The sequence below is a fragment of the Camelus ferus genome, chromosome 17, assembly GCF_009834535.1.
Source record: "Camelus ferus isolate YT-003-E chromosome 17, BCGSAC_Cfer_1.0, whole genome shotgun sequence".
NCBI classification, from domain to species: domain Eukaryota; kingdom Metazoa; phylum Chordata; class Mammalia; order Artiodactyla; family Camelidae; genus Camelus; species Camelus ferus.
Genome location: NC_045712.1, coordinates 19,781,491 through 19,807,460, shown reverse-complemented (window position 1 = coordinate 19,807,460; position 25,970 = coordinate 19,781,491). Strand labels below are relative to the sequence as shown.

At 45.5% G+C, this 25,970-nt stretch overlaps 1 protein-coding gene across 1 annotated transcript in view; it reads right to left on the bottom strand.

The window, feature by feature from the left end:
• IL17RD (interleukin 17 receptor D) overlaps positions 1-25,970 on the bottom strand; it is a 63,499-nt gene that overhangs the window by 24,264 nt on the left and 13,265 nt on the right. The window contains 1 exon segment of the mRNA XM_032458227.1: positions 569-626. Within this exon segment, the coding sequence (XP_032314118.1) occupies positions 569-626 (58 nt within the window).

Here is a 25,970-nt window from a genome sequence, read left to right as displayed (position 1 = left end):
CACAGATTCACTTGGCCCACTCTGTGTTTGTGAAGAATTTTAAATAAAGGCTGATATTTTTTTAAATGTTCATACCAAAAATACAAATGTCCCACTCTCCTTGGAAATCACATCTGGTGTGCTCAGGGGCAATTTCTCAAGGGCACAAGGAGCTGGGATGGAGGAGCCAGGGCCCCTTTAAGAACAGACATACATGGCTATCCAGTTTGCCACAGTCCCCACCACTCCAAAGCATCTTGCACTTGGGAAGCTTCACTCATTTGTCCTCTGATGGGCCCTACACGCATCTGTGTTTGTTCTTAAGGATATGGCTATGTCCTGAGGAAATCAGGGGAGATCTCCACACACAGCTTCCCTGGACACTATGGGGGACACTTGACCAGTTCAAGCTCCAAAATATTTGAGTGGCTTAATTGAGACTGAGGTGCTTTAGCTCTGTTGACAAACCTGAGCAGGTTCAGAAAATTCCTCAACCCCAAGACCTGCAGTGTCCTTGATGAAGCCCAACTGTGTAGACTTCGGATCACTGAAAGGGCTCCATTCTTCAGCGGTCAAGCCATTTACTTACTGTCATATCTGAAGGTGATGTTGTGCAGCCCGCTGTTTCTGCTGGCCGGCCCCACTCCCTGTGGGAAAACAAGAGAACACAAGGAGGAGTGAAGCCAATTTGCTTTTCCAGCACAGATCCCCACGGAGTAGAAACGCACACATGATCCCGGGGTCATGCCAGTCTCTGAGCAACGTCCACACTCTTTGTGCCCCACTCCATCCCACCAAACTCCTTCCAGCCCAGGAGATTCCTAACTGCCAGGCCACAGGGATCATGAGCACTCACTTCCCCTAAAACAATAGGAGTAAGCTGTTCTGTGTTTGGGGGTTAAATAATAATTCATTAACAGTAAAACTGGGAGAGAGAGAGAGACCACGAGCTGCCAGCTGGAGCCCTTCCAGTTGGATCCGCTTGGAGCACTGATTGGTTATAAAATTCGCCTACCAGACACTCTCGTCCAAAAGCCCTATTAAGCCAAGACAGATAGGCAATTCCTCCAGTCTAAGGAAACAGGTTTTTCATTCCAAGACCAGGAATGAGTGTGGGAATAAGCTGTTACTTTTAATGAGAAAATTCTTCACTGCATCCATACCTATGCTTGGAACAGAGAGGGTGGGTCATAAAAGAAAAAGAAAAGACTTTAAAAGGTCTAACTCTAATTCTTAGAGATGTGGCTGTTAGCCATCTGCACTCTTAATAGCAGGGATAACAACTCCGCCAGACTTCCCACTTTAATTACAGCATCCACAGAGGGAGCCCCCGAATCCTCCTGTTGGCCCCACCTTTTCCTGACCCACCACTTATCCATCATGGGAAAGAGCAGCTAAAGATCTCCTGACTCTGGTTTAACAGTTTCTGTAACAATCTGCAAATGTGCCATTCAGCGTTAACTGCAGAATTCTCCCCCAAAATGTTAATTATGAAATGCTAATTGATGGGAAAATATTCTAACCACACAGCTAAAGTTTCCACCCAACAAGGGGGATGTGGGGGGAAACCATATGCTGGCAGTCTGGTATTTAATGGGCAATTGTTACACTGAGACACAACGTGCAGAACACTTCTGATGGAGCCCAAGGTCTCAGGCCACAAACCCAGCACATCCATATGCTACAGGCATGTTCATGCTGCTTATCCTGAAACCAGGCACACCCACTGAAACTGTATCCCTGAGCTCAGATAAACATGGGCCTTGGGAAAGTACAGCTGTGCAAAAACGGACAGACACACATCATTCGAATTAAAGTGAGGAATAAGCAGTAACAGAAGATCTAAATCCACATGGCGCACTAGCCCGTGACCTGCTGGGGCTCCCCTGCTTCCTGATTCACCTTCCTTCTCTAGTTTTCCTCTCCTTCCATCCTCCCTTCCACACATACATAAGATTCCAGACTTCCTCACCTGCACTGAAACACTTGGGAAGGTGTTGTTACCTTATTAAAACCTAAATGCCTCCACAACTCCTGAGGGATGACGAGGCCATGGTCTCTACAATTTCCAAGGCCGCAACTTCCTGTAAGATGCCCAGCTCCCCGATGGCCACAACCAGAATAACACGGCCAGTGGGAGGCCAGGAAGGAGATGACACAATCCCCCCACAACCCTTCAGTAATACCCGAGGCATCCTAGCACCCCCCCTTCTCTTCTCATACAAACCCCCAGGACATAGGTCCACTCACCATTTATGAGCCAGGTGTTACGCTAGGTGCAGTGGTGACCAAAACAGCCACTGCCCCTGCCCTCGGAAGTCAAGTACCTCATTCTTTCAAAGAACAGTACCTGGTGTGTAGGTCACATTGGGGCATACAGACAAATCTCAAACCATACCTTGGTCCTCCAAGGACTCTCAGTGTACATGGTACACAAGGTCTATGTAGTTAGGGTGACAGGGCCAGTCACCAACAAGCACACAGTGTATGAAATGCCACAGGCAGCACCTCAGTAAGGATGAACCAAGGGTAAGGACAACACACACTAGAAGCTTAAGAGAGAAGGGTAACTGGGCTAGAATGGAGAAGAGAGAGGTGCGTCAGGGGAGGGAAACAAAACTGCAGGCCAGGGGCCAAGCTAAGTACCTCCATCCTTCCATCCTCAAGCTGGGACCAATGGCAAACCCCATCCCTCCACTGGGTCTGAGTCTCCTCAATGAGCTCTATTAAAAGGCAATTTGCAGGACTTTCCTCTGAGAAGGGGGTCTGAGGAGGACCACACAAAGCTGTGCAGAGGAAGCACTTTTCAAAAAGGAAATGAATTCCATTTAGGAGCAGCTCTGAGGTGCACAGGACTCTGGTGCCAATCATCTTACCTGTAGGATTTTGTCAGCTTTTCATTTGGTTCCTGATTCGCCCTGTATTTCTATTGCAACATGTTTTTAACAGATTTTCATTGGGCACTTGCCATGAATGCACTGTGGAAAGGAGCCCAAGACAGTGAGATGTACTGTATCCTGCAGACAAGAACCTAAACCCTTCCAAATAAGGTCTCTGTGATGTACGTGGAGCTGTTCAGAGGTGGGCCCGGTGAGCTGGCCTCAACGGACAGTGAGGCTGGCCTGTGGCGTCCATTCACAACCGACTGGGCATTCCACCTTCATCCACGCCCCAAAGGGCTGGGCACTGGGCCATGAACCAGACCTGGGTTGTGATCTCGAGGGGCTCTGGCCACCAAGGTGATCTCCTCAATGTGCAAATCTGCCCTCCTCCCTCTGCTGGAAGCCCAGCCCCTCCCAGACCACTCCTGACGTGGCCTCTGCCTATCTTCTCGGTCACTCCCCTCCCCACCTCCACCCCCTCTGGGCCTGCACTACTGCTGAGCACATGTTCTTGAGACATCCGTATTCCCAGAACACCCTTCCCAGGCCCGGGGCCTGCTCCTCTGTGGGCTTCCCACTCTAGTCCAGCCCCTCTCACACTGTGCTCCTGACACACCAGTCTGCCCACATACTCGCTTAATAGGAGCACAGTGATCCGTTCCCACAGTCTGACTGGCACGGCACTTCTGTGGACATAGAGGCAAAATGGTCATCCTAATTCCACGGAAAACCAGAGACCAAGAGACCCTGTGACCATCCACGGCTGAGCTTGGAAGCAAAAGGCACCATCACAGGCACCGGCTCTCGTGTGCACTGTAGTGAAGACTTTTCGCTCCTGGAAGTCGTCAAGTGCACAGCTTCTCAGCACGTGCAAGACAGATGCTCCATGAGACTGTGCTCAGCTCACACCCAAATAATGCTTCAGCTGCTCCAGAGCCTCTGAAACCACCTGAGAAACAGTGTGCCCAGTCTAGCCCACAGAGCATGGGTTTTCCCTACACTCTGTGGTAGACAGAATATCCCTCCGCCCCTACTCCACCCACGTCCGCATCATTATCCCCAGAACTTATGAACATGCTACTTTACATAACAAAGAGGCTATGGGTTTAAATTTAAGGCTCTTGAGATGGGGAGATTAGTTTGAATTATCTAGGGGGGTCCAATATAATAATCACAAGAGTCCTTAGAAGAGGGAGATGAAAGTCAGAGTCAGAGAAGATGTGACAATGGAAACAGAAGGCAGACAGACAGACATTGATTTCAAGATGCTATGCTACTGGGTTTGAAGAAGGAAGAAGGGGTTAATGAGCTGAGGGATGTAGTCAGCCCCTAGATTCGGGGAAAGACAAGGAATGGATTCTCCCCTGGAGCCTCCAGAAAGAGCCAGCCCTGCCAAAACCTAGTGATTTTAGCCCCATAAGATACACTTTGGAATTCTGACGTCAAGAACTATAAGAAAATACATTTGTGCTGTTTTAAGCTACTGAATTGGTGGTAATTTTTTATTACAGCAGCAACTGGAAGCTAAGACACACTGAGATAATTTCAGGCGCCACGTGGATGAAATGCATCCGCACGTCACACACACAGCTGTCACTCTCCCCTCCCACACGCAGGGCAGACTGCTCACTGCTCACTGCACTGTCTTCCAGCCTGGCTCCAGGCAGACATGGAACACTGATCTATCAGGGCTACAGCCAGGGATTCTGCCATCCTAGACAGAGGCTTCTGTGGGCGTATCTGGAGTAGACTGGTTAAGAATGGGCTTTGGAGTCACCAGATGTGTGTTCAAATCTCCCACTTTCCGGAGATTTGAACTTTTCCACAACCTTTCTGAGCCTCATTCCCCAGAGCTATAAAGTGTCTGAATGAAGCTTCCTGGAAAGGCTTGGTGTGGGACTTTGTGAGATGATTGATATATATATCAAGTGCTCTGCACCGCACCTGACACATATTGAAATGGTTATTGCACGGGTAATTTCTCAGGTTATGTCACCATTCCTAAGAAGATCCCTGCCCTAATAAACGCGGTGAGAGCTGTGCTACAAGGGGACACGTGAGACAGGCAGGGGAGTGCTCACAGGGACTGGCATCTCCAGGTTCGATCTGTCTCCAGCATCCCGACCTTGAGGGCATCATGGGAGAAGAGGCAGCCATGCAGGTCAGGGAAAGGTGGCAGAAAGCACCGGCTAACAGACTAAGGAATGTGTTCTGCCAATGCTCTTGGTGGGAACTGAGTGACCCAGTGACTCCAGCTCTGTAAAGTGCTCAGGTTGAACCAGATGGGGAGAAACTCAAGACAAAGTGATCAGGGAAGTACCCACAGTCCCGGGCCTGGCACACAGTCAGTCCTTGACAACAATGAGTTTTCTGTCAGAATGAACAACCGCATAATTAAGCCAGGTAATGCATCCAGAGAACCCAGGAGGGCCGAACCTGATGCAACAGGTGACTGATGGACTTCGACTCAAGACTCACCATAAAAGAGCACGCAGAAGGCAGTTTACAGTCAACAGCTTCCGAGGCTGTTTCTTCAGGAAACAATTCCAAGCTTTTACCTACGACACACGGTCGACAATTAAGAATATTTGTTTGTTGCCTATTACTTAAAACCTATACAAGCCAATGCTGTGGCCTCAGGATGTCACATTCTTAGTTAATTAACCACCCCCATTTGCTGCACTAACAGCAGCTTTTAATTTGTTCCAACGGGAGTGAAGAGGGAAGAAGCAGAGCCCCAGGTACCAAGCTGGGCTGTGAATACTCTGGTAAGCAGGGGAGGAAGCAAGTGCGGACGTAATGGAGAAAATGTCTTTCACTCTGGAAGGGGCAGGAGAAGGATAACCCTTAAGTGCTCTAAAGGAATGAAATTCAAAAGGCAAAAACCCACACCATGCTCCACCCGTATGGCAAAGAAGCAAAGGCCTGGACAAACAGACAGCCACAGGGCGGGGTCCCACACAGAGCTGCCAGCATCTCCAGGAGGTGCCATCAGGCGGCCAGTTTCCTGAGGGGCTCTGGGTGTTTCTGGGCCATCTGAAGACCCCAACTTCCCAGAGTAACATTTCCAATCCAGCTTCGAAACAGCTCAACTGCCATTTTGGAAAAATGCATTTTGTAAAGGACCGTGCTAATTACAGCGCCCCCTTTCCAACGGAAGGCAGGCCAAACAGTAAGGCCTCCACAAGACTGCCTTCAAATCAGATAAGGAACTTTCAGAAAGCTAATAAAGTTTTAGTGAACTGAGTTTGGGTGAAAATTTAAATAAGAGCACTTGTCAGAAAGAACTGAAAGGATTTTTTTTTTAAGGCTACACTGACCAAGTAACTACTTAAACCAAGGGCAACTCAAACATCCTATTTTCCGTAACATTTCCTCCATCTCAGTGTCAGTGAGATAGAAAAGACAGCAGACAGGTCTATGCTCATAAGGCTTCAAATGCACAAGGAGACTGATGTTTTCACCTATGACCAGTGGACATCGTGGGGGCAAGAGGCAGAACAGGGGGTCAATTTCCTTGTGCAGGGTCAGATGGTTTCATAAATGAAGACAGAGCCCACTTACTTCAGTTCAAACCTTTAACTTAAAAAAAAAAATCAGCAAAGGCAGAGAAGCCCCAGGTGATGTAAGCTGAAGAGAATGCTGGCAAACCCAAACACAAGGGAAATAAATCACAAAGCCAGCCTGGGCCAGGATCTATCTATTCAAGATATTCACTCCACATCCCCGGGAGCTTTTCTCTCTCCCTCTCCACCTAGAAGCAACCAACTTCAGACACGAAGGGTGCCAGGCAGCTGTCTGCTTTGGGGAGGTGAGGTCTTGGATGTCTAGTGGGAAACACACAAGCTCTGGGGGAGTGCCGCTGGGTTCCCCCCAGCAATTACTACGTTGGCCCAAAAAGACCCGGAGATCTTAAGCTAATTAGTGAGATTTGCTCTAGGAGGTAGGAAATCACTACTCCAAAGGATCGCCTGTGCACCAGACCAAAGCCGTAATCATGATTCATCTCTGACATGTTGCTAATCATCACACACATGTTCCTAATTTCATCGCTCTCCAAAGGAAAGCCGAAGGGACAATTGTTTCTGAGCTCTAATATGGAGCCAACCTACGCCAAGTTACCATGTGTCCTGCTTATCAAACTGAAAGCTCTAGTGTTCATCTAAGTGCCTTTTCACTCTTCCACCCCTCCTCCACCCCCAACCCCCAGGGAAATCCATTCACTAAAGATAAAGTTGTGGCAGGGCATTTATAAGAGTTATTTCTCAGACAGTAATTTTTCTTTTCTTCCTTTTTAAAACTGAAATGTAACTGACATATATCACTGTAAGTTTAAGGTGTACAATGTGTTGATTTGATACATTTATGTATTGTAGTATGACAGCAACTTTTCTAAATGGGGGTGGCGTAAATGGAATTTAACACATTTTAACATATCCTTCCCTTCTGCAGACTTTATAATTTTCATATTGCTTTGCCACTGGAACGTGCACATGCAGTTAAAGCCCAGATATCAACACACACACACACACACACACACACACACACACACACACACGCCGACTTTTTCCCTGTGTTTTAAAACCAAACAAAGCTCTGTAGCTGCCTTGTTTTTCACAAAGCAAAAGCCTAAGTACTTTTTCCAATGAGTCTGAGCTGTGTGTTCTCTCGTGGCTGATACTCACAAATAGACAAGATTGTTCCATTTTTCCAATTCTCAAAACGTTAAAAGCAAACTATAAAACATGCCTCTGGACGGAGAGCCAGACCTTTCCCCTCGGCTGCACACACCACTCCCATCCACACAAATGAGAACCGCATGTTCAGGTCCTGGCATCTTTAAGTTAACAGTCAACCCATCTGCAGTTGCAAAAGCACACACAGACAATTCACAGACGCAGATTAACAGGTTTTCTGTAAATACCAGGTATGAAGAGGAAGCAAACAACCAACCAGCCAAGCATACCCAGCAAATCAGCTACCAGCTCTCTCTCTCTTTAGCTGTGAAAGGTAGTTGCAAAGACTTTGCTCCAGAAGCCCAAGAAAGTATCGTCCTGATAGGGCAAAATAGTGATTAGACAATAGAGGAAAACCTTAAGCTATAAACATGATTGTTATGCCTAAGCTCAGAGGAAATGTTCGGATCAAAACAAAACTACTAATAAAAAGCCTCGGGACCACACAGAGAGCGTGCACTGAATTGTGCTGACTTCAAATACTGTTTCCGAGGCCCGGGGATGGAGTCTCCAAATACTGTATCACATCTGGAATTCTGCTTTTGCAGCACAAATGCCTGCAGAAATGGGGGATTGTGATGTTGCCATGGGGACCCAGCCTCCTCCAGCCAGGCAGGTCCCCAGCATGCCCCCCACACATGTGCTTCCTTCAAGGTGGATTTCACATCTTTGGAAATTATGGAAGGCTGCCCTTTCAGGTTTTAGTGCTAATCGAAACATCACAGGCTGCGCTAGAAAGCAAGGTGACCCCTTCTGTCAGCCTATTATTTCTGTCCACATGGTGGTCTTGGACAGAAAAATCTCCTTAAAATAACAGAGGGAAGCAGCCAGTCAACATTAGACCCCTTTTCAAAAGATACTTGTGGCTTTCCCCCACCTTCCACTAGGAGGGAGCCAGCCTTCTAGCCTCCTTTTTGAACTCTCCTGTCTCTGGCTGCAAAAATCCAAGTCAGTCAACCTGTGCTCAGGGCCACCTCCCATCACCTGCCTTACAGGAGGGGTCGGGCTCAGGCCCCCAGGTTGCTTTGCGACCGTCAGAAATGAGCCGCTAATGCCATCCCAGCAGACCTACTGCCAAGGTAGGGGGTCTTCACTTTACTTGTTGATAACCCTGGTGCTATTAAGGGGAAAGAGTTTCTAGAACCTAGGAGAATCCTGTGAGAAATATTCCACACCCAATTTCCCCTAGAAACATTCCTTACCCAATTTCGGGGCATTCCCAGCTCCTGGAGCTCACTGAGGGCTTTACAGGCCCCAGGTCCAAAGCCAAGCTGGACACACAGAATCCAGAGACCCTACTCAGAAATGAGGGGGTGCATCTTGGCTTCCCCTCTTTCCTGGGGTTCAGCCCCTCCAACCGACCCTTCTAGGTATGGGCTCAGACACACACACACAACACCACCCCTCTTGGGAGCTGGCAGGTGCCTCCCATCACCCCTCATCCTGCCACAGTCCTACCTCCCTAGGACCCCAACTGGCTCAAAACAGTGTAAAGACCCTCATCTCTCTTTTCCCCAGGAGCATTCTCCCATCAGTTCTGACTAGAAAGTTCCTAGCTACAACATCAGTGACCCTTCTGCCTCCTTGCAAAGTCTAGCCTTTCCCAGATTTCCTGGGGAAGAGGGAGAGAATCAGGCCACCCAGATGTAAAGCAACAGTCACCAAGCCCCACGGGCTGCTTGAGGGGACCCAGGCCTCCTGGTTCTTAGCCCTACCTGGGCTCAGGGTGGCCTCCTGATCGAACCACTTCCATCTAGTCTCCTAGGTGCCACACCCCAAAAATGTCCCTTAGATGAAGCCAGAGTCTGTGTCTGTGGGCGAGCCAGCGCAGGGGCGCGAGCCCAGCCACACAAGGCTGGAGAGAAGGGGGGTGGGGGGACGCAGGCAGGGAGGGGCAGGGAGGGGAGGGAAAGGGGAGGGAAGCACCAGAAGGCTGCAATGTGGCTCCAGGTGTTAACACTTAGCGCATCCTGCCCTGCCCCCTCCAGCTTGCGGCGGGCCGCCTGGGAGCCGGACACAGCAATTAGGCCCTTCCCGGGCCGGGCGCCTTTGTCCCCTTACTAACATCATTAGTGTCTGACTTCCTGTGCACAACGGGGCCTCCCGGGGGGCAATCGCCGGCTGACCGGGGCAGGGCATTAGACTTCCTTTGTCAAAGACCCTCAAATGTTAACAAGCATGTGAACAAGCTTCTCCTCCGCCCTCCACCTCAGCCACTCCTCCAGCCCACCAAACACTCCGGGGGCAATTCTCCAGTCTTGGTTCTCCTGACTTGGGGGAATCTGAGTTCCTTGAGAGCAATATCAAGTCTCCATGTCGATTTCCTAAAGCCATTCCCCTACAAGCATGCCATTCCCATTTTCGGAGTACCTGCTGGTCACCAGGGCCATGCCTACATTAAGGAGAGTGAAAACTAACGAAGATGACAGTGCTCAGACAACATGAGACCTGGGCTGTACAACAGCCAGCCGGGTGCCCCCTCTAAGCACAGGCGTCCCATTCAAATGTGCTCATGGGCTAGAGTGCAAGATGGTCTTGAGATGCAAGGACATGCTCCAGGTTTGAGTGATATCCCGAGGGCTTTCAAACACTGATAAGCTCTGAAAATTGGGGTAATGAGAGATGTTATACAGCTGCACCCCAAATCACTAAAAACTTCTCATTTACCCCTCATCCCTCCCAACAGAGGGTTCCCAGCTTTTTATCTGGGGACACAGATGTCTCTGAGAACTTGGTGAGAGCTGTGGCACACTGTGCACTGCATGCAAGGTTGCACACAGTACTTCAGGAGGCTTCTGGCTTCTGGCTTCCTGAAATCCACCCAGGATCTCCCCAGCCTGCCTTATCAATAGCTTGATAGCTTAACACCAGGAGTGGTTTAGGGACCCGTGGGAAACTTTGGCAATTAAAATACAAAATTCAAGTGCTCTCTTCGGCAGCACATATACTAAAAGAACAAAACTAAACAAACAAAAATTCAAACAGCAGAGGGAGGTGGTTGGAAATTAAGATCTTAGTTTTAAATAAAACCCCAGATTAATGCCTCAACTGTTATCCTTTGTAGGTAGTATTTGCTGTAACTCAGTAGTTGAACACTTTGTCCAAGATGCTGGGACTTACGAACTTAACAAAGTAGCAGCATAAAAGGCAACTATCTGCTGTTAAGCACAAAAGCCCAGTAAGAGACCCTTTCACTTTTCAGATCACAGTTGACAATAGCCACTAAGGCAGTCCAGTCAGTTTCACTGACTCAAGTTGAAACAAAAAACAAAAAACAAAAAACTACAATGTCCTTAATTCTTTCTTTTTCTTGAAGTTGATTTACCATGTTGTGTTAGTTTCAAGTGTGAAGCACTTATACATGCATATTCTTTTTCAGATTCTTTCCCATTATAGGTTATTATAAGACACTGAATAGTGTTCCCTGTGCTACACAGTAGGTCCTTGTTATTTCTCATTTGATATATAGTAGTGTGTATATGTTAATTCCAAACTCCTAATTTATCCCTCCCCAACCCCACCTTCTCCTTTGGTAACCACAATTTTTTTTTTTCCTATAACTGTGAGTCCATTTATAGTTTGTAAATAAATTCATTTGTATCTTTCTTCAGATTCCATATATAATGGTATCGTATGTTTGTCTTTCTCTGACTTACTTCACTTAGTGTGATAACCTCTAGGTCCAGCCATGTTACTGCAAATGGTATTATTTCATTCTTTTTTATGGCTGAGTAATATTCCTTGCATATATGTATGTGTGTGTGTGTCTGTGTGTATATAGTGTGTGTATATATATATATATATATATATATATATATATATATATAAAATCTCATAATGTTAATGGTTAATTCTTATTCTTTCCCCCACTTCCCCCCTTGCTGAATGGGAAGGAGCATACTCATGGTGTCTAGAAGATGGACAGAACAGCTGAATTTCCTACTCCTGCTCAACTGCATCTTCCAGTTTATGGAATTTGTTGTCAACACACAAAATTAAGTTTGGGATACATTCTTAAATATTTGCCCAAGAACCACTACGAAGGATAATATAAAACTCTAATTTTCCAAAATGAAGGATAATCCATGACCTTGACTTCTACTGCAGACATATCAACTCTCATTCAACCTGCAAAAATAAGATGTTGGTAACAGCAGAAAAAGGACACTATCGCTTCCGTGATGCCAAGTTCCCCGTAAGTTTATTTTGATGAACCCTCTAAGCTTCAAAGAGTAAATCATTTCACTATTGGTTCTGATTTTTACATTCTGCCAAACCAATTTTTAAATAGTAGGCAACCGGAAGGATATATTCAAACACTAATGATTCCTACAACTTGAAGTTTCCTTACTTCTTGGATGGAAGCCAGAAGCCTGCCCTTAAACTACAAACAACAAATCCAGGAGACTCTCTTTCCTAATTTCCCAAGGATACCACATGGGATTCCCATTAAAGCACTCACGTGCAAACACACACAATGACATACCAATTAAATCATTGTGTGATTTAGGCCAGGAAATAATTGTGCTTGCCAAAAAAGTATTCAGCTTTGCTTTAATTTCCTCCAACAGCTAAAATGTCATTCTGAGAAGGAGGGCAAAGAATAATGTAAAAATAAAGTATCAACGTCTTGGTCAATTTCATATTTAGACAAATGTTCTTGTGGGTGAAGGAGGCAGTGCAGAGTTTCCAGGAATGAAGAGTTTCTGCACTATTTCTCCAAGGACTCCTGGCACAGACTGGTAGGGAGAGGTAAATTAGAGAGCAGATGTGTATGAGGCAGACAAGGCAAACGAGCACAGTAGGAGCATACTTCCTTGTGCAGTGGTCCTGGTGGTGGATTCTTGCTCCTCTCTCATGAGGCTGAGGCAAACAAATGGCACATAAACTTTCTCCAGGGCTTGTCAGCAGGAAGAAATCAATGTGCCTTGTCCCATTCAATAGGCTTCCCATGAGAAGTGTTTACAAAATCAAAGCAATATGGTGGAAATGAAGAAGAAGTCTGTATCGTTTTATCATAAAGTGAGGGTGAAAGAGACTACCAGAAAAAAATTAAAAGCAGTGATTAGGTGTTTTTTAAAAATAAAAGGGAGGTTCAAAGGTTCTGGCTAAAATGATTTCAAACTGAGAATGAGTAGCTAGCTGGACATGAGGTCAAGCTGTCATTCAGCTGGGACACAGAGCCGAGGCAGGCCACAGGCAGTGCCCCTGCAGGCACGGCTGGCCCCAGGCATGGTGGGGAGGCTAGGACAAGACATGTCTGCCACTTCCCCAACTGCCCATGAGGGGTGCAGTATTCAATGGTTCTCAAACAGAGAACCCTAACAGTGGGTTTTCAAGTTTCTAGGAAAATCATGGGCTTTTCTTTTAAAGAGGCATTATTATTTTCATAAATCTAACACTTCAAGGCAAAGGAAACAAGTACAGAGAAGAACATGAAAATCCTCTTTCATCAACATTTCTGTACTATATACTTCAAAATTGCTGAAACTCTAGATCTTAAACGTTCTCACTACAAAAAATTATGGACGTGACAGATGTGTCAGCTAAAGCCATTGTAAATCATATTACAATATAAATGTATCAAATCAACACGCTGTGTACCATAAACTTACACAATGTTATAAGTCAATTACCTGTCAATAAAATGAAAAGCATCTCAAACCTCCTCCCCTCCCCATCATTTTGAAGACTCTTCCAGACATCTCTGTTGCGTACATCACATGGACTCCTAATATACAGACCATTTGTTCTGATAAATCCCTACCAGCTAATGAAGTTCCTTTAGGGAGAGCCACGTGGGACCTATGGGATAAATAGCAAAAAGATCCTAATGAGGTGAGAATTAAGACCACTGGGTCACATTTTTTCTAAGGGGCCAGCCAGCTCTAAGTAGCCACCATTTCCATTATTAGAAAGTAGTAAAGCAGGCCCTTTCATGTGTCGTAAGGCCAGCTGTGTATGTGGAAAAGGCAATAGGGCAGAGGCATTGAGAAGGCACCGCATCCATGCTGACATTTCAGTGGGTTGCCTGCAGATGTGGATCAACTAAATGTTGATCTGTAGGGTAACCAGATTACCATGATTTACCCTGTTTGTTTACGAAAAAATTACACAAATTTAGGGGATTTTATGATTAGTTGGCTGGTCTCCTGTGAATAACAGAACTGTGTAAAATTAAAAGGGAAACTCTGGCAAATCCAGGAAGCGGGCTGACAGCATCTCCATCCTGCATGGTCATCACATTACAGCCGCGTGGAAACCTCGGAGAGCCCACTCCTCAGAGTCGGGGTGGCTGGGAGAACGCCAGCGTGGGCAGAGTCTACAGAGCAAGCTGAGGAGATAAAACAATTTGCTGATAAAAACTTTGTGATTAAAACCACAGCACACGTGTAGCCTGAGGGAAAAGAATGATCTCCGCCTCCACCACTTAGTTCTTGCCCCAAAACACTATCAGCAGATGTCTCAGGAGCTGGAGATACGCCTTACACTGGGAAGGCCACTGAGCAATGGAGAATAAGGCTCCTCCTGGAGTTCACAATTCATTTTGGAAAACAAAGGTAAAAGACCTGAGATCTGAGTCAATGATGTTACACCTGATAGAATGAATGTGCTAAATTAGGCAACTGAGTTCCAAGTAACAGGAGCTCAGAGAAAGGGGAGTGAACAGGGGAAGGCTCGCCAGAGACCAGAGAAGTGTCTTGGCAGAGGAGGCAGGTCTCTGACCGGACCCTAGGGCATGTGGAGCTTTGGGGTGGGTGGGGATGGGGAGAAGACCCTTTGGAGCAGATGCAGACACAGGAGCAGGCGGCAACATGGTAAACATCCAGTAAATGGCCCTTAGTCCCCAGGGATGATGTGGAGCCTCCCTCACCAGCCAGGACGAACACTCTGGAAAGCCTGGAGTAACTGACTCAACACCCCCATCCCTTCCGTGTTGAATACCCCCACAACTGGCCTGAAAGGATGATGCCGTAGGGCTGAGATGGACAAACGGGCTGAGTTTTGCACGTGGCACATCTTGGAGTCTGGCAAGACCTAAACAGAGTGGTCCTTACAGATGTGAGCACAGCCTGAGGTGGCACAGGCAGCAGGCAGGGTCTCTGATCCAGGCCAGCGTGGCAGTGGGCTAGGCTCGGGGTGGAGAAGAGCAAAGACACAAGCAGTAAAACAGCAGCTTCAAAAGAGGAGCCAAAAGGACCAGAGAGCTTAATCAAAGGGATGAGTCAGACCCCAGGGCCTGCAGACCGGAGGTGCCACTGACAAAAGAGAAAGGACTGGAGCTGGGTCTCATTACACACGTTCTCTTATTTTCAACAAGGGCCTGATTCCCTGCCCCTAATACAGATGGAAGGCATTTAAGGAGTTAGAGGAGTCCTGACCACCACCACTTCCAATTTTCACCTCATCTTCCTTCCAAAAATGTCACTGACTTTCAGAATTCATGCCATGGCGGTGGGCGTCTCCATCTCCGTCTCTCTAATCTTCCCTAATCACTCCTACCTACCTTGAGCTTTCTGTCTATACTTGGGGTAAACCAGAGCCACGCTCCCAGGGAGAGCGCACTATATACTAAAGCCAGAAAGAAGAAGACTCGGAAATAAAGTCCCCTTGTTAGCTTTTACCAACTCTTCATCAAAATTCCTTAAGATCACAGTCACTTAAGACAATCTTCAAAAAACTGACCTTGGAGCAAATGGACAGATACTATGGGATTGATTCCTCTTTTATAAGGTGCCCAGCAAAGGCAATTTCACAGAGACAGAAAGTGGAATAAGGGGGCTGCTGGGGGAGGGAGAAGGAGGCGTTACTGTTTCATGGGTATAGAGTTTCAGTTTAGGAAGATGAAAGTTCTAGAGATGGATGTGGTGATGGCTGCGTCACAGTGTGAATATACCTAAAGCCACGGAACTAAACAATGTAAAATAGTTAAAGTGGCAAATTTTATGTTATGTATATTTTACTACAATTTTAAAAAAAAAAAAGGAGAAAAAAGGAGAAAAAGGAGACTGAAGGATTTTGAGCAGGAAAGGTAACAGTAATAAGGCAGTGCTGTAGCCACATTTGCAGGCAGGATTAGGAAGGTGGACAGCTGGCGCCCGGGAGGCCAGAGAGGCGGCAGCTGTGGGCATCCAGATGTGAGGTGATAAGGATGGAGATGGTGGGGAGATGATGAAAGGACAGCTCTGGGAAGCATTTTTAAGAAAAAATGGCAGGACTTTGTGACAAATGTGATACAGAGGTGACGATGGAATATTCAAAGGTAACCTGAGCACTCCTATTTTGGGAACCTGGAAGATCAGAGACTTTGCAGCAATAAAGAGAACCCTGGGGAAGGAGAGTCTTTTCTTTTTTAAGGGAAATGTAGAAAAAAACTTAGTGAAGGTGAGGTGACGACAGGGAATCTTCTACATAATACCGTATTTTGGGGGGAAATGTAGGATTAGAAGGCAGGAAGTCATGCATGAGGTCAAGCTACAGAACCTTAAGGACAGATGGGCTAATTAATGAGAGGTATAAAAAAGAACAAAGGGCCAGGAATTGGGCTTTGTGGGACTACCCACATTCAGGGTCTGTGAGGAGGAAAAGAAAATAGAAAAAGTGAGGTTGGCAAAGTAGAAGAGGAGCCAGGAAAAGCCATCAGGCAAAGGAGAATGAGAAAGAATTAAATGAAGAATATCAAATAGGTTACACGTAAAAGAATGAGAAGACAGATTTTCAACATGAAAACCACCATTCTGATTATACAGATCCCTGAGCAAATAACTATATTGATGCATCATTCAGAACAGCTCCTCCATATAAATTCCTAAGTCTTTTGCTGCTATTCAGACCCATCCCCTGGTTTCTTATAAAAGTAGGAGGTATATTATAAGGACCATCTAGAGAAAGTCGTTTCATATGTTTGAAAACTTAAAAAGAAAACAAGTGACATTAGCTCTGGAAAAGGCATTGAAAAGATTGTGGTTAACCATCAGGCCTTTGTGTGCGGGACGGAGCTTCAGATCCTGCAGGACGGCCATCCAATCTCCCATGTTATGAAGAACACAGGGACCCTAAGTCACGAGGCGCCCCAATTTCTGCTCAGCAGTTTACAGACTGAGCCACTGTTAAATGAGTAAGACCTTTTTGCAGTTCTTGAAAGAATGCTATCTGAAAATGTAGAGGCAACCAACACTCAGGTCTTTTTTTAACCAAATATGCCTAACCAACTGGCCTAATAGCTAGCATTCAGAATACCTGACAATTGCCCAGAACTCAACAAGAAATAAAAAAGTTCAGAAGATAAGCTAGAACATTATTGGTATGACTCAAAGTTATCAAGTTAAATTTCAGTTCAGGCAAACCCTTTTTGTTCAGAGCTCCTAAAAACGGTGAATTTTTGTACAAAGGCACAAATACAAATATTAATTTTCAGACTGTCCTGTTTTGGATGTTATTCAACACCTGTGGCCATTTGACAGGCACACATCCATAGCACTGCCACGCTTAAGTACATCAATTTTGGCTTTGGGGCTAATAACCTTTTCCCCAAAAGTAGGGCAATAAAGCCGAAGTGTGGTCATCTCTAAAATTTGACTCATCTCTGAGAAGAGGCTTGCAGGAATATTACATCTCTTGAGTTTATTTCCAGATACCCACAACAGTCTGGAGAAAGGCACATTCTAGGCAACAGTAACTACCACACTGGTTAAACGCTTATCACTAATGAACATTTATTGGGTAGTAACTGAGCTATGACCCTCATAACTTAACCACACTACACTCATGTCTTCCTGAAGATACAGCTTCAATTCATAAACATAACTTTTAAGAGCATAAAAGAGAACGTCTGCAATCACCAGTTTGAAAAGAACCATGTCATCTTACAAGCTCCCCAATTCTATCTCGCCCTTAAAAGTTTCACACTTTTTTGAAATTCTCCCCGTACTTGAAGAACCCCACGCCAGCAGCTTGTTGACTGATATTAATACAAGGTTGACCTCATCTTCTTCCCAATAATAGCTTCTAAAAGATTTGCCTAAGAAGAAACAAGCATTATCTGATCAGGGAAAGATGGATTACATTGCAGACCTTCTGGGCTTTCAGATCTGGAACATTATAATCTGATTATCGACGTGGCGTTCACCAAGAGGGCACTGTTTGGCAGTGAGAGCAGAACAGACAGACTAGGGCTCCGAGCAGCCCTGCCCCAGCACCCTTACAGCCACAGAAAGCAGGAGACATCATTTCAAACAGGACACAGGGAGCCTTTCCTCCTCCCTTCTCCACTCCCATCAAAAATGACCAACCATAAGCTTTTAGCACCTCTCAAAGACATCAAGAGAGACAAGAAGAGAATGTGCTGACCTGACTAAGGACCTTCCTATCAGTGCAACTTCTTTCTTTACAGATTTATTAAAGAACACAAGCACAGTACTTATAAACAAAAGAGTCATTTCAGTTTTTGCCTGGAAAAATGGGAGCCAATACATTCCTTCTGGGAATTCAGGGTAAGAGCTTTACAAAAACAGTGTCCAGATGTGCTTAAAAATTCAGACTTCCTTCCTTTGCGGTGGAATGGAGGGAGAAACAAATGGTGAAAGTCATTTTATTAAAAATTGAAAAGGTTATTGGTTTTCCTTGGCTCTGCTAACCTGCCCTCTGCTGACAAACCACACAGGGGCACCTGAGGCAGGATCATCACGGCATCACTCCCGCTATGGCTGCAGCAAGGCAGCTCCTGGCTGACTGCAGTGTGAGCCTCGGAACCTTCTCTAACTTCCAGAATGTCCTGAGTGGCAGGCGGTTCCACCAGGTGGTGATGAAATGGGGGAAGAGACTCTGAAAGCCAAAGATTCTCAAGTGCAAATTAAGCATTTTTGTACCAAAACCACCACCCTTGGGACAAACCTTCATTTAAAAGAAAAATTCTCTTTTAACTGAAATGTTTTGTCAACATCACATCCCAGTTTTAACCTGGAAGCTCTGCTGAGATTTGAAGCTTCCTTAACCCAATGATTTTATTCCCAGAGTTCTTTTTAACCACAGAGAGACTTAAATAGATAGTCTGTTAAAAAGTGTTTCTTGGTTTGCAGAGGGGTTGAAGCTGGCTCAGGGTACTGAGGGTAAATGAGTGTTTCAAGAACAGCATAAATAAGGGAGACAGAGAGTCAGGCATATATTATGAATAAAAAGATAATCCTAATAATAGTTTACATTATCACAAGCCAAAGTTTATGTGAGCAGCTAAGCCCCCTTTCAAAGTAGAGGGCAGCTGCTGGTACGGCGGAAGAAAATGGTATGTCAAAAATGTGACCTACCTTCCAGTTTGTTTAACTCCACTGTCAGCCACCGCTTCCTTCCGCCACCTTACAACGGGGTGGGGGTGGTGGCGGGATCCTTTTTGAAGTGTTTTGTTTGCAAAGGCATGGAATTGTCTCTGTGCTGGAAGGAATTCAGCTCCACTTTCTTGGACAATCCTGGCAAGGCCAAGTCACCCTCATCTGTCCCCTGAGCATGGAAGTGGTGACCCCATTGGAGAGGTGGCCTCGGGGGTGCCCTCCTTTTGCCCCCCAGGAGTCAGGGGAACACGACCAGGATGAACAGTCTTAGTCCCTGGAGGCTGCCAAGAATCCTGTGGGAAGCAGGCCAGGAATCGGACTGTGCTTACACACAGATCTGACCAAGTCACTGAGATCCTCTGGGCACCACACACTCCTCAAAATGCTGACCCCACATAAACCCCTTTTAACCCAGAGCCTTAACGTGTGTGAGCTGAGCATCTGTACTCTAGAATAATCCAGCCCAGTATTCCCAGAGCTCCCAGGATAGGCAAAGTGTAGGGCTAGGCCATGGAGAAGGGTCTTGTCTAAGAGTGACTGAGATGGGGGCCAAGAGCCCAGGGAAAGCGACATTCTGGTGGAAGTGACACGCTTGTGTTTCTTGAATAAAGACTGGGTGAGGGAACACCTTTTGCAAATGGCCAGCTTCACGTTTCCAAATGAGAAGACTGGTACACCTCAAGCCACTTATTTGGGGCTAAAAGGGGCAAGAGACAGATCCAAACACGAGAAACAGCCCCTACGATTCATCTACTTTTCAGTTTCCATAGATATGCAGCCCATTTCAAAATGTTTTTACCCAGCCAAGAGTTTTCTGCAAAGGCTGACGCTTCAACTAGCCCAGAGCAGAACAAGGGAGAAAAGCTCCCAGTAAGGGGCAGACTCCAAGAAGGCCACCCCCTCCCTCCCACCCGGGGCTCGTCACAGCAAAGCAGACGAATATACTCAGTGAGGGGGCAGCTGGCGGCACTGGGGAGACCCTTGATGGCTCTTGCAAGCATAAAGGACTGGCCATCCTGCCCAGTGTACTTCTGGCAGAGTACCACGAGCTTCGGGTCACAGAAGAGGAACCACCAAATCATAGGTGCCGGTAAAGATTCAGGGAAGGTGTTCACAACCAAGCTTCACTTGGGGTGAGGGTGTTTAGAGGTACAAGCTGCCTGTACCATGCATATCACAGTCCTTTCTGCAGGGGATTAAGACACTGTTTGCTCTGTTACTGCTGCAGGTGGAGGCACTGGTTTAAAACCACCCAGTGCCTTCCCAGGGCACCCTGTCATCACTCCCGGCTAAGCTCAGAGCTTCCGGAGGGCATGACCCCTGGAGATAAGGCTCTTCATCAAGAAAGCTTTCTCAGTACCATCGAGCTGCGGGCCCTCTGGCCTCTGAATGGGTGACCTCTTCCCCAGCCTCTCACCATCTCTTCCTCCTCTGGCCTGTGTCACAGACCCCGCTGGAGGTGGCCAGCTTCCTGACAGCTTATCAGGCATTCTTGTCTCCTGGCCTGCCCATCAGGGAGGATGGCAGCGTGAGCCTTCCCCTTATTGTCTTAAGGTGCATCTCTCCTTTATCTTCTGTCTCTACCCGGGCCCTTTAAAACCAGCCACTCACGTATGGAAGTCCAGGTCCTTTGCTCTGTCTGTAGAGGGTGGCTCACACTCACATTTGTGGAGAGAAAAAAGTTGCTTTTATGGGGCTCTTCCTGAAATATTCTTATAGTATCCAAAGAACCCTCACTCAGGACCCACTAAAGCACTGCTTCAACCTGGGCAGGGGACGATCACCCAGGATGACGGCTCCTGGACCTGGACGGAAACCTGGGGGACAGCAATCCCTGGGTGAGGGACAGGTGTCTGTGTGTGTGTGTGTGTGTGTGTGTATGTATGTATGTATGTATGTATGTATGTATGTAGTATGTATGTGTGTGTGTTTATCACTATTTTAACCTCCTCAGCTATCCTAATAAGACAGCTTGGTATAAAATAAGTAAGATACAAGGATGTAATGTACAGTGCTGGGAATATAACCGGAATTTTATAATAACTTTAAATGGAATATAACGTATAAAAATAATGAATCACTGTTTTGTACACCTGAAACTAATATAACATTGTAGATGAACTATACTTCCATTTAAAAAGAAGACATATATCCAGAGGAAACTCTAATTCCAAAAGACACATGCACCCCAATGTTCACAACAGCTCTATTTACAATAGGCAAGACATGAAAGCAACCTAAATGTTCATTGACAGATGATTGGATAAAGAAGTTGTGGTATACATACGCAGTGGAATACTACTCAGCCATTAAAAAGAATAAAATAATGGCATTTGCAGCAACATGGATGGACCTAGAGATCATCAATCTAAGTGAAGTAAGCCAGAAAGAAAAAGAAAAATACCAAATGATATTGCTTATATGTGGAATCTTAAAAAAAAAAAAGATACAAATGAACTTATTTATAAAACTGAAACAGACTCGCAGACATAGAAAACAAACTTATGGTTACCAAGGGAGAAAGGGTGGAGGGGAGGGATAAATTAAGAGTTTGGGATTTTTCAGATACACCCTACTATATAAAACAGATAAGGACCTACTGTATACAACAGGGAACCAAACTCAATACCTTGTTTTTAAAAACAAAAAGAAGACAATTTGGTGCAAACAGGAGTGGAAGGGAAACAGAAAATTAATCTCTCAGCTTTGCAATTACCTACATGCAGATTATCTGCCAAACAAACTATTTCTTATGTCTGGTCAATTTTTATCTGCTGCTGCCTTTCTTCCACCCCCGCCACCACCCAGCACATGCCCGAACCCTCTCCTCCCCTGACAGTCGCTGACAGAGTGGTCCAGGCCTCCAGGACTGTCAACACCCTGATGTAATTCAGGGCTCACAGGGAGTCTGAGGCAGTGCCCTTGTTTATGGATTCAGTGATTGATTGGACCCTAAAAGCTCCTGGCCCAGAAGAAGACTAAATGGGTTGAAATCAATCATTAACACTAGTGTCATGTAAAAAACAAGAGATGTGAGGGGGCTTTGGCCTGTGGACGAGGAGCACAAGAAATGTGAAGGATGGAGGCAGATGGACACACCAGGCACCTTGGGGTAAATAGCAGAACAGGCAGATCAATGATGATAGCGCAGTCAATGGGCAGGCACACCCTGCAAAAATAAACCATCTGTGCATGAATTTTTTAAAAAATTTAAACACTTTACTTTTATTAGAGAAATATTTGCAAAAATGGCCACAGGCTGGGTGTCCTTTCTCCAGAGAGATCAAAAGCAGACACCCAAGTGTAAGAGGCAGGAGTCCGGGTGGAAACAGAAGGGACCAACTCAATAAGGAGATGAATGTTTAAGGACAGAAAAATAACACCCTCCAGGGTAAAAGTTAGCTCAAAAATAATTGTTAAATTCTTAAGAATAATAATTCTAGTCTGACTGTCTCATTTTATAGGTAAAGAAACTGAGAGTCAGAGGGGTCACCTGCCCTGCCCACAGTCAGAGTCAGCTAGCATGGGATGCCCTCATCTCCCATCACACTGACCTAGATGAGGCAGTCTAACAAAGTAGCTTCTAATCCAAGATCAGGATTTGTAAAAACTCCAGTAAAACAGGATTTACGGGAAATGTGTGATCAATCCAAAAATTGGCTTTGGAAAATACATGTCTGAAGAAAGGTTTACTAGCCAAATTACTGGTACAAATAGAATTCCCATGATAATGCTTAGAGTCAGCTATTTTCAAAATATGCTATTAAGTCCAAAAGATTCACTCAATCAATTCTTATTTTAAAACCCTCATTTACTCACTTAAACATCTTCCCTTGTACTTCTGCTAAGTAACGTTTCATCCACACCTCACATTAAGACTACCAGACTTAAAGCACTGAAACTTACTCAGAAGGTAAATCATCAGGTGGAAAGATTCAGTCCCTCTCTAATAAACCCAGAATGAAACAAGTATAACGTACCACCCAAACAGCAAAGTGTAAATAAAAATTACAAATACCAGTATTTTTTAGGATGTGGAAAAATGAGCCCACTTATTTGGCTGATAGCAGTCTGCCCCCAATCATTATAAGCAGTTACAATGTGGCCAGGCATGGAGCTCAATGTTTTAAAGACAGTATCTTATTCAAGTCTCAAAACAATCTTGGGAGATAAACTATTATTAACTAATTTCACAGATGAAGATATTTGCCCAAGGTCACAATAAATGGTAGCAAATGGTAGAGCTGGAATTTGTGGACGAATTCTACCCTCTTCACGAAACATAATTCTTTGCAGTAAATTGGCACAGTCATTATACAATGCAAGCTGGTAAACATGTACTAAGAGCTATAAAATCTTTGCCCCAGTAATTCCACTTTGAGAAATACTATATTGTCAAGGAAACAAAGCAAAATGGGAGGGAGAGGGGCCAGGCAGAAAACCAGTCTCTAAAGATGTACATAGCAGCTTTATAACAGCAATAACTTGGAAACAGCCCGAATGCTTCATCTATGGGGGGGAAAGAAGTAGTTCCAGGGGTGGGGGCACACAACATGAAAAGATCCATGAAAATGGCCACTAAGAGTGACAAACCTGTGAACTATGTCAATACATGGAAAATCTTCAAAACACAAATATAAGAAAAAAAGAAAACAACCATTAAAAAAAGTAGTGATTACAACTGTGCATCAAGATGTGTTTATGTTGTGTTCAAGAGTGGAAGAGTTAGCATTTAACGCTCATTAAGCTCTTTTTTTGGTATTAGGCTGAAGTTAACAAGCTGTAAAGGCGACACAAGGAAACTCTGCTTAAAGATGCTGATTCAGAATGTCTTTCTGTTCCTGATCCAAAGATGTGAAGTTTTCATATAAAAATAAAGGAGCAGCTCTTCTAATTTTAAAGCCCCCTCTTTTAAAATAAACAAATAAATCTCCTTGTAGGCTTTCAAGTAAGTCCTATTTTAAAATAAGATTAACAAAACCTCCTTAGTTATAAAAACCCCTAGCTCATGAATTTTTTTTTGTTAGCCATTTAGCAAATTTATTTAGGAACAAATATGTTGACAAATTGGAACATTATTTCTGTCACCATTTGGTTTGCACTAATAAAATGCCACACTCTCAGAATCTCACTTTTATAATGCATTTGGAAAAGTAACGCAATGTAAGATCACGTAAACCCATGGGGGTGGGGAAGAAGGTTTAAGAATGTCTGAATACAGGCCAAGATGGAGGCCATGCATGCAATGCCTGAAGTGGGAGGTTTGTGCCCAACTGCCTTTCCATAGAGTCTCATTCCCCAAAGAGGAGCAGGACATACCCAGACAGGCTTTTCACTGCACCTTGCCCAGGTCAGCAAGGGAGCCAGCACATCCCTAGCCAAGCCACAGGCACCCCTTACCCTGTCTGCACGTCGCTCCCCTGACCCCTCCAGTGGCTTCCCATACATCATGTCACCTCAGGGCAACAGAAGCACAATTAAAGAACATACTATCTAACTACTACATCTTTTAAGATGAAGGAGGTTGGAAAGTTGGGGAAGGAACTGGTCCACAGTTGGCGCTCTCTTCCTTCTGCGCTAGGGGAAGAAAAGCAGCTTCCTGCCCTCTCCCTGGGCCCATCTCACAGTGCTCTTCTTTCTGAGGTTCCTTTTTCCTCTGTCCTTAGCAACAGACACAGACGGCCCACATTCCCATTTTGCCCTCTACTTGGGAAGACTTACTACAGTCCCTCAAGCATAAAGGATCTCTGGGCTCCATGTGTACTTGTCACAGAGCCAAGGCCCCCCAATCTGGCAATGCCTGCCTCCAAGGCAAGCTATCAAACAGGGCAGCCTCTAGTCACGTGCAGCTATTTACACTTAATTTGAGTACAATTTAAAATTCAGTCCTCCACTTGCACTAGCCACATTTCAGCCAACTGGTTAATAACTGCTGAACTGGACAGTGCAGGGAAGAACATGTCCATCGTCATAGAAAGTTCTACTGGATAGGGCCTGCTTTCCTGCCTCTGCAATTTGGGTGGCATTCTCCCACAGCTGGACAACTCTTCCCAGCTATTACCAGGCGCCAGCTGTCACCTCGCCTGACACCTAGATGACAGCTCAGTTTCACCCACGCAGCGTTTTTTTTTTTTTTTACATGTAAACATGGATGTGTAAAATGGACATTTTCTTGGTATACAGTTCCATGAGTTTATACACATCTGAATGTATAATTAGATGTATAAATGTATACATCTGTGTATCCATCACCACAGTCAGCACACAAAACACTTCATCATCCCCTCAAAATTCCCTTGTACTGCCCCTTTGTAGTCAAACTCTCCATCCACCGCCCCCCACCAAAAACCTGGCAACCACCGATCTGGCAGCTTTTTAAAAAACTCAGATTCCTGGCCTTCCCCTGGAAATCCCACTTAAGCAGTTCTAGGGTGAGGCCCGGAATCTTCCCCCTAACCCTGCCCGCTCCAGAAAGAATGTTCCTCCAGTGATTCTGGTGTTCAGCCAGGTTTGGGAACCTCTGGGGTAAATGCTGAATCCCAGTTTAATTTAATTATCTGCAAAGCGCTAGCTAGTATCTAGTCTTGCTTTCCTCCCAACCCCACGAGTGTCTGTGTTGCACATGGCAGACGTCCATCTTAGGCTGGTGCTGGGAAGGCAGGGCAAGCTGGACTGCTGGGGGCACCGGCAGGGTAAGAACTCTGTGGCTCTGGTTTCTGGCAGAGAGAGGCCTCTCTGAGTCATGTGGCCTCCCATCCTAATCCCTTCCTGGCTTTTTGTGCCATGGAATCCTCATCTGGAGAAAAGGGAACCACATCAGAAATAACCATCTACCTCTGAGGCTCACTGGAAGCGATAATTTAGATAACGCATTCAAAGGCCCTGGGCAGCCAGGACGAACGGTACCTTGTCCTAGGATGCATCATCACCACACAGGGCTGCCTCTGATTGGAACTCTCCTCACCCTGTTTACTTGATGGATGTGGAAGATTAGGACTCAAGTTACAATAAAACTGCAGCCTTTAAAACAAACAAACAAAAAAAGTCGA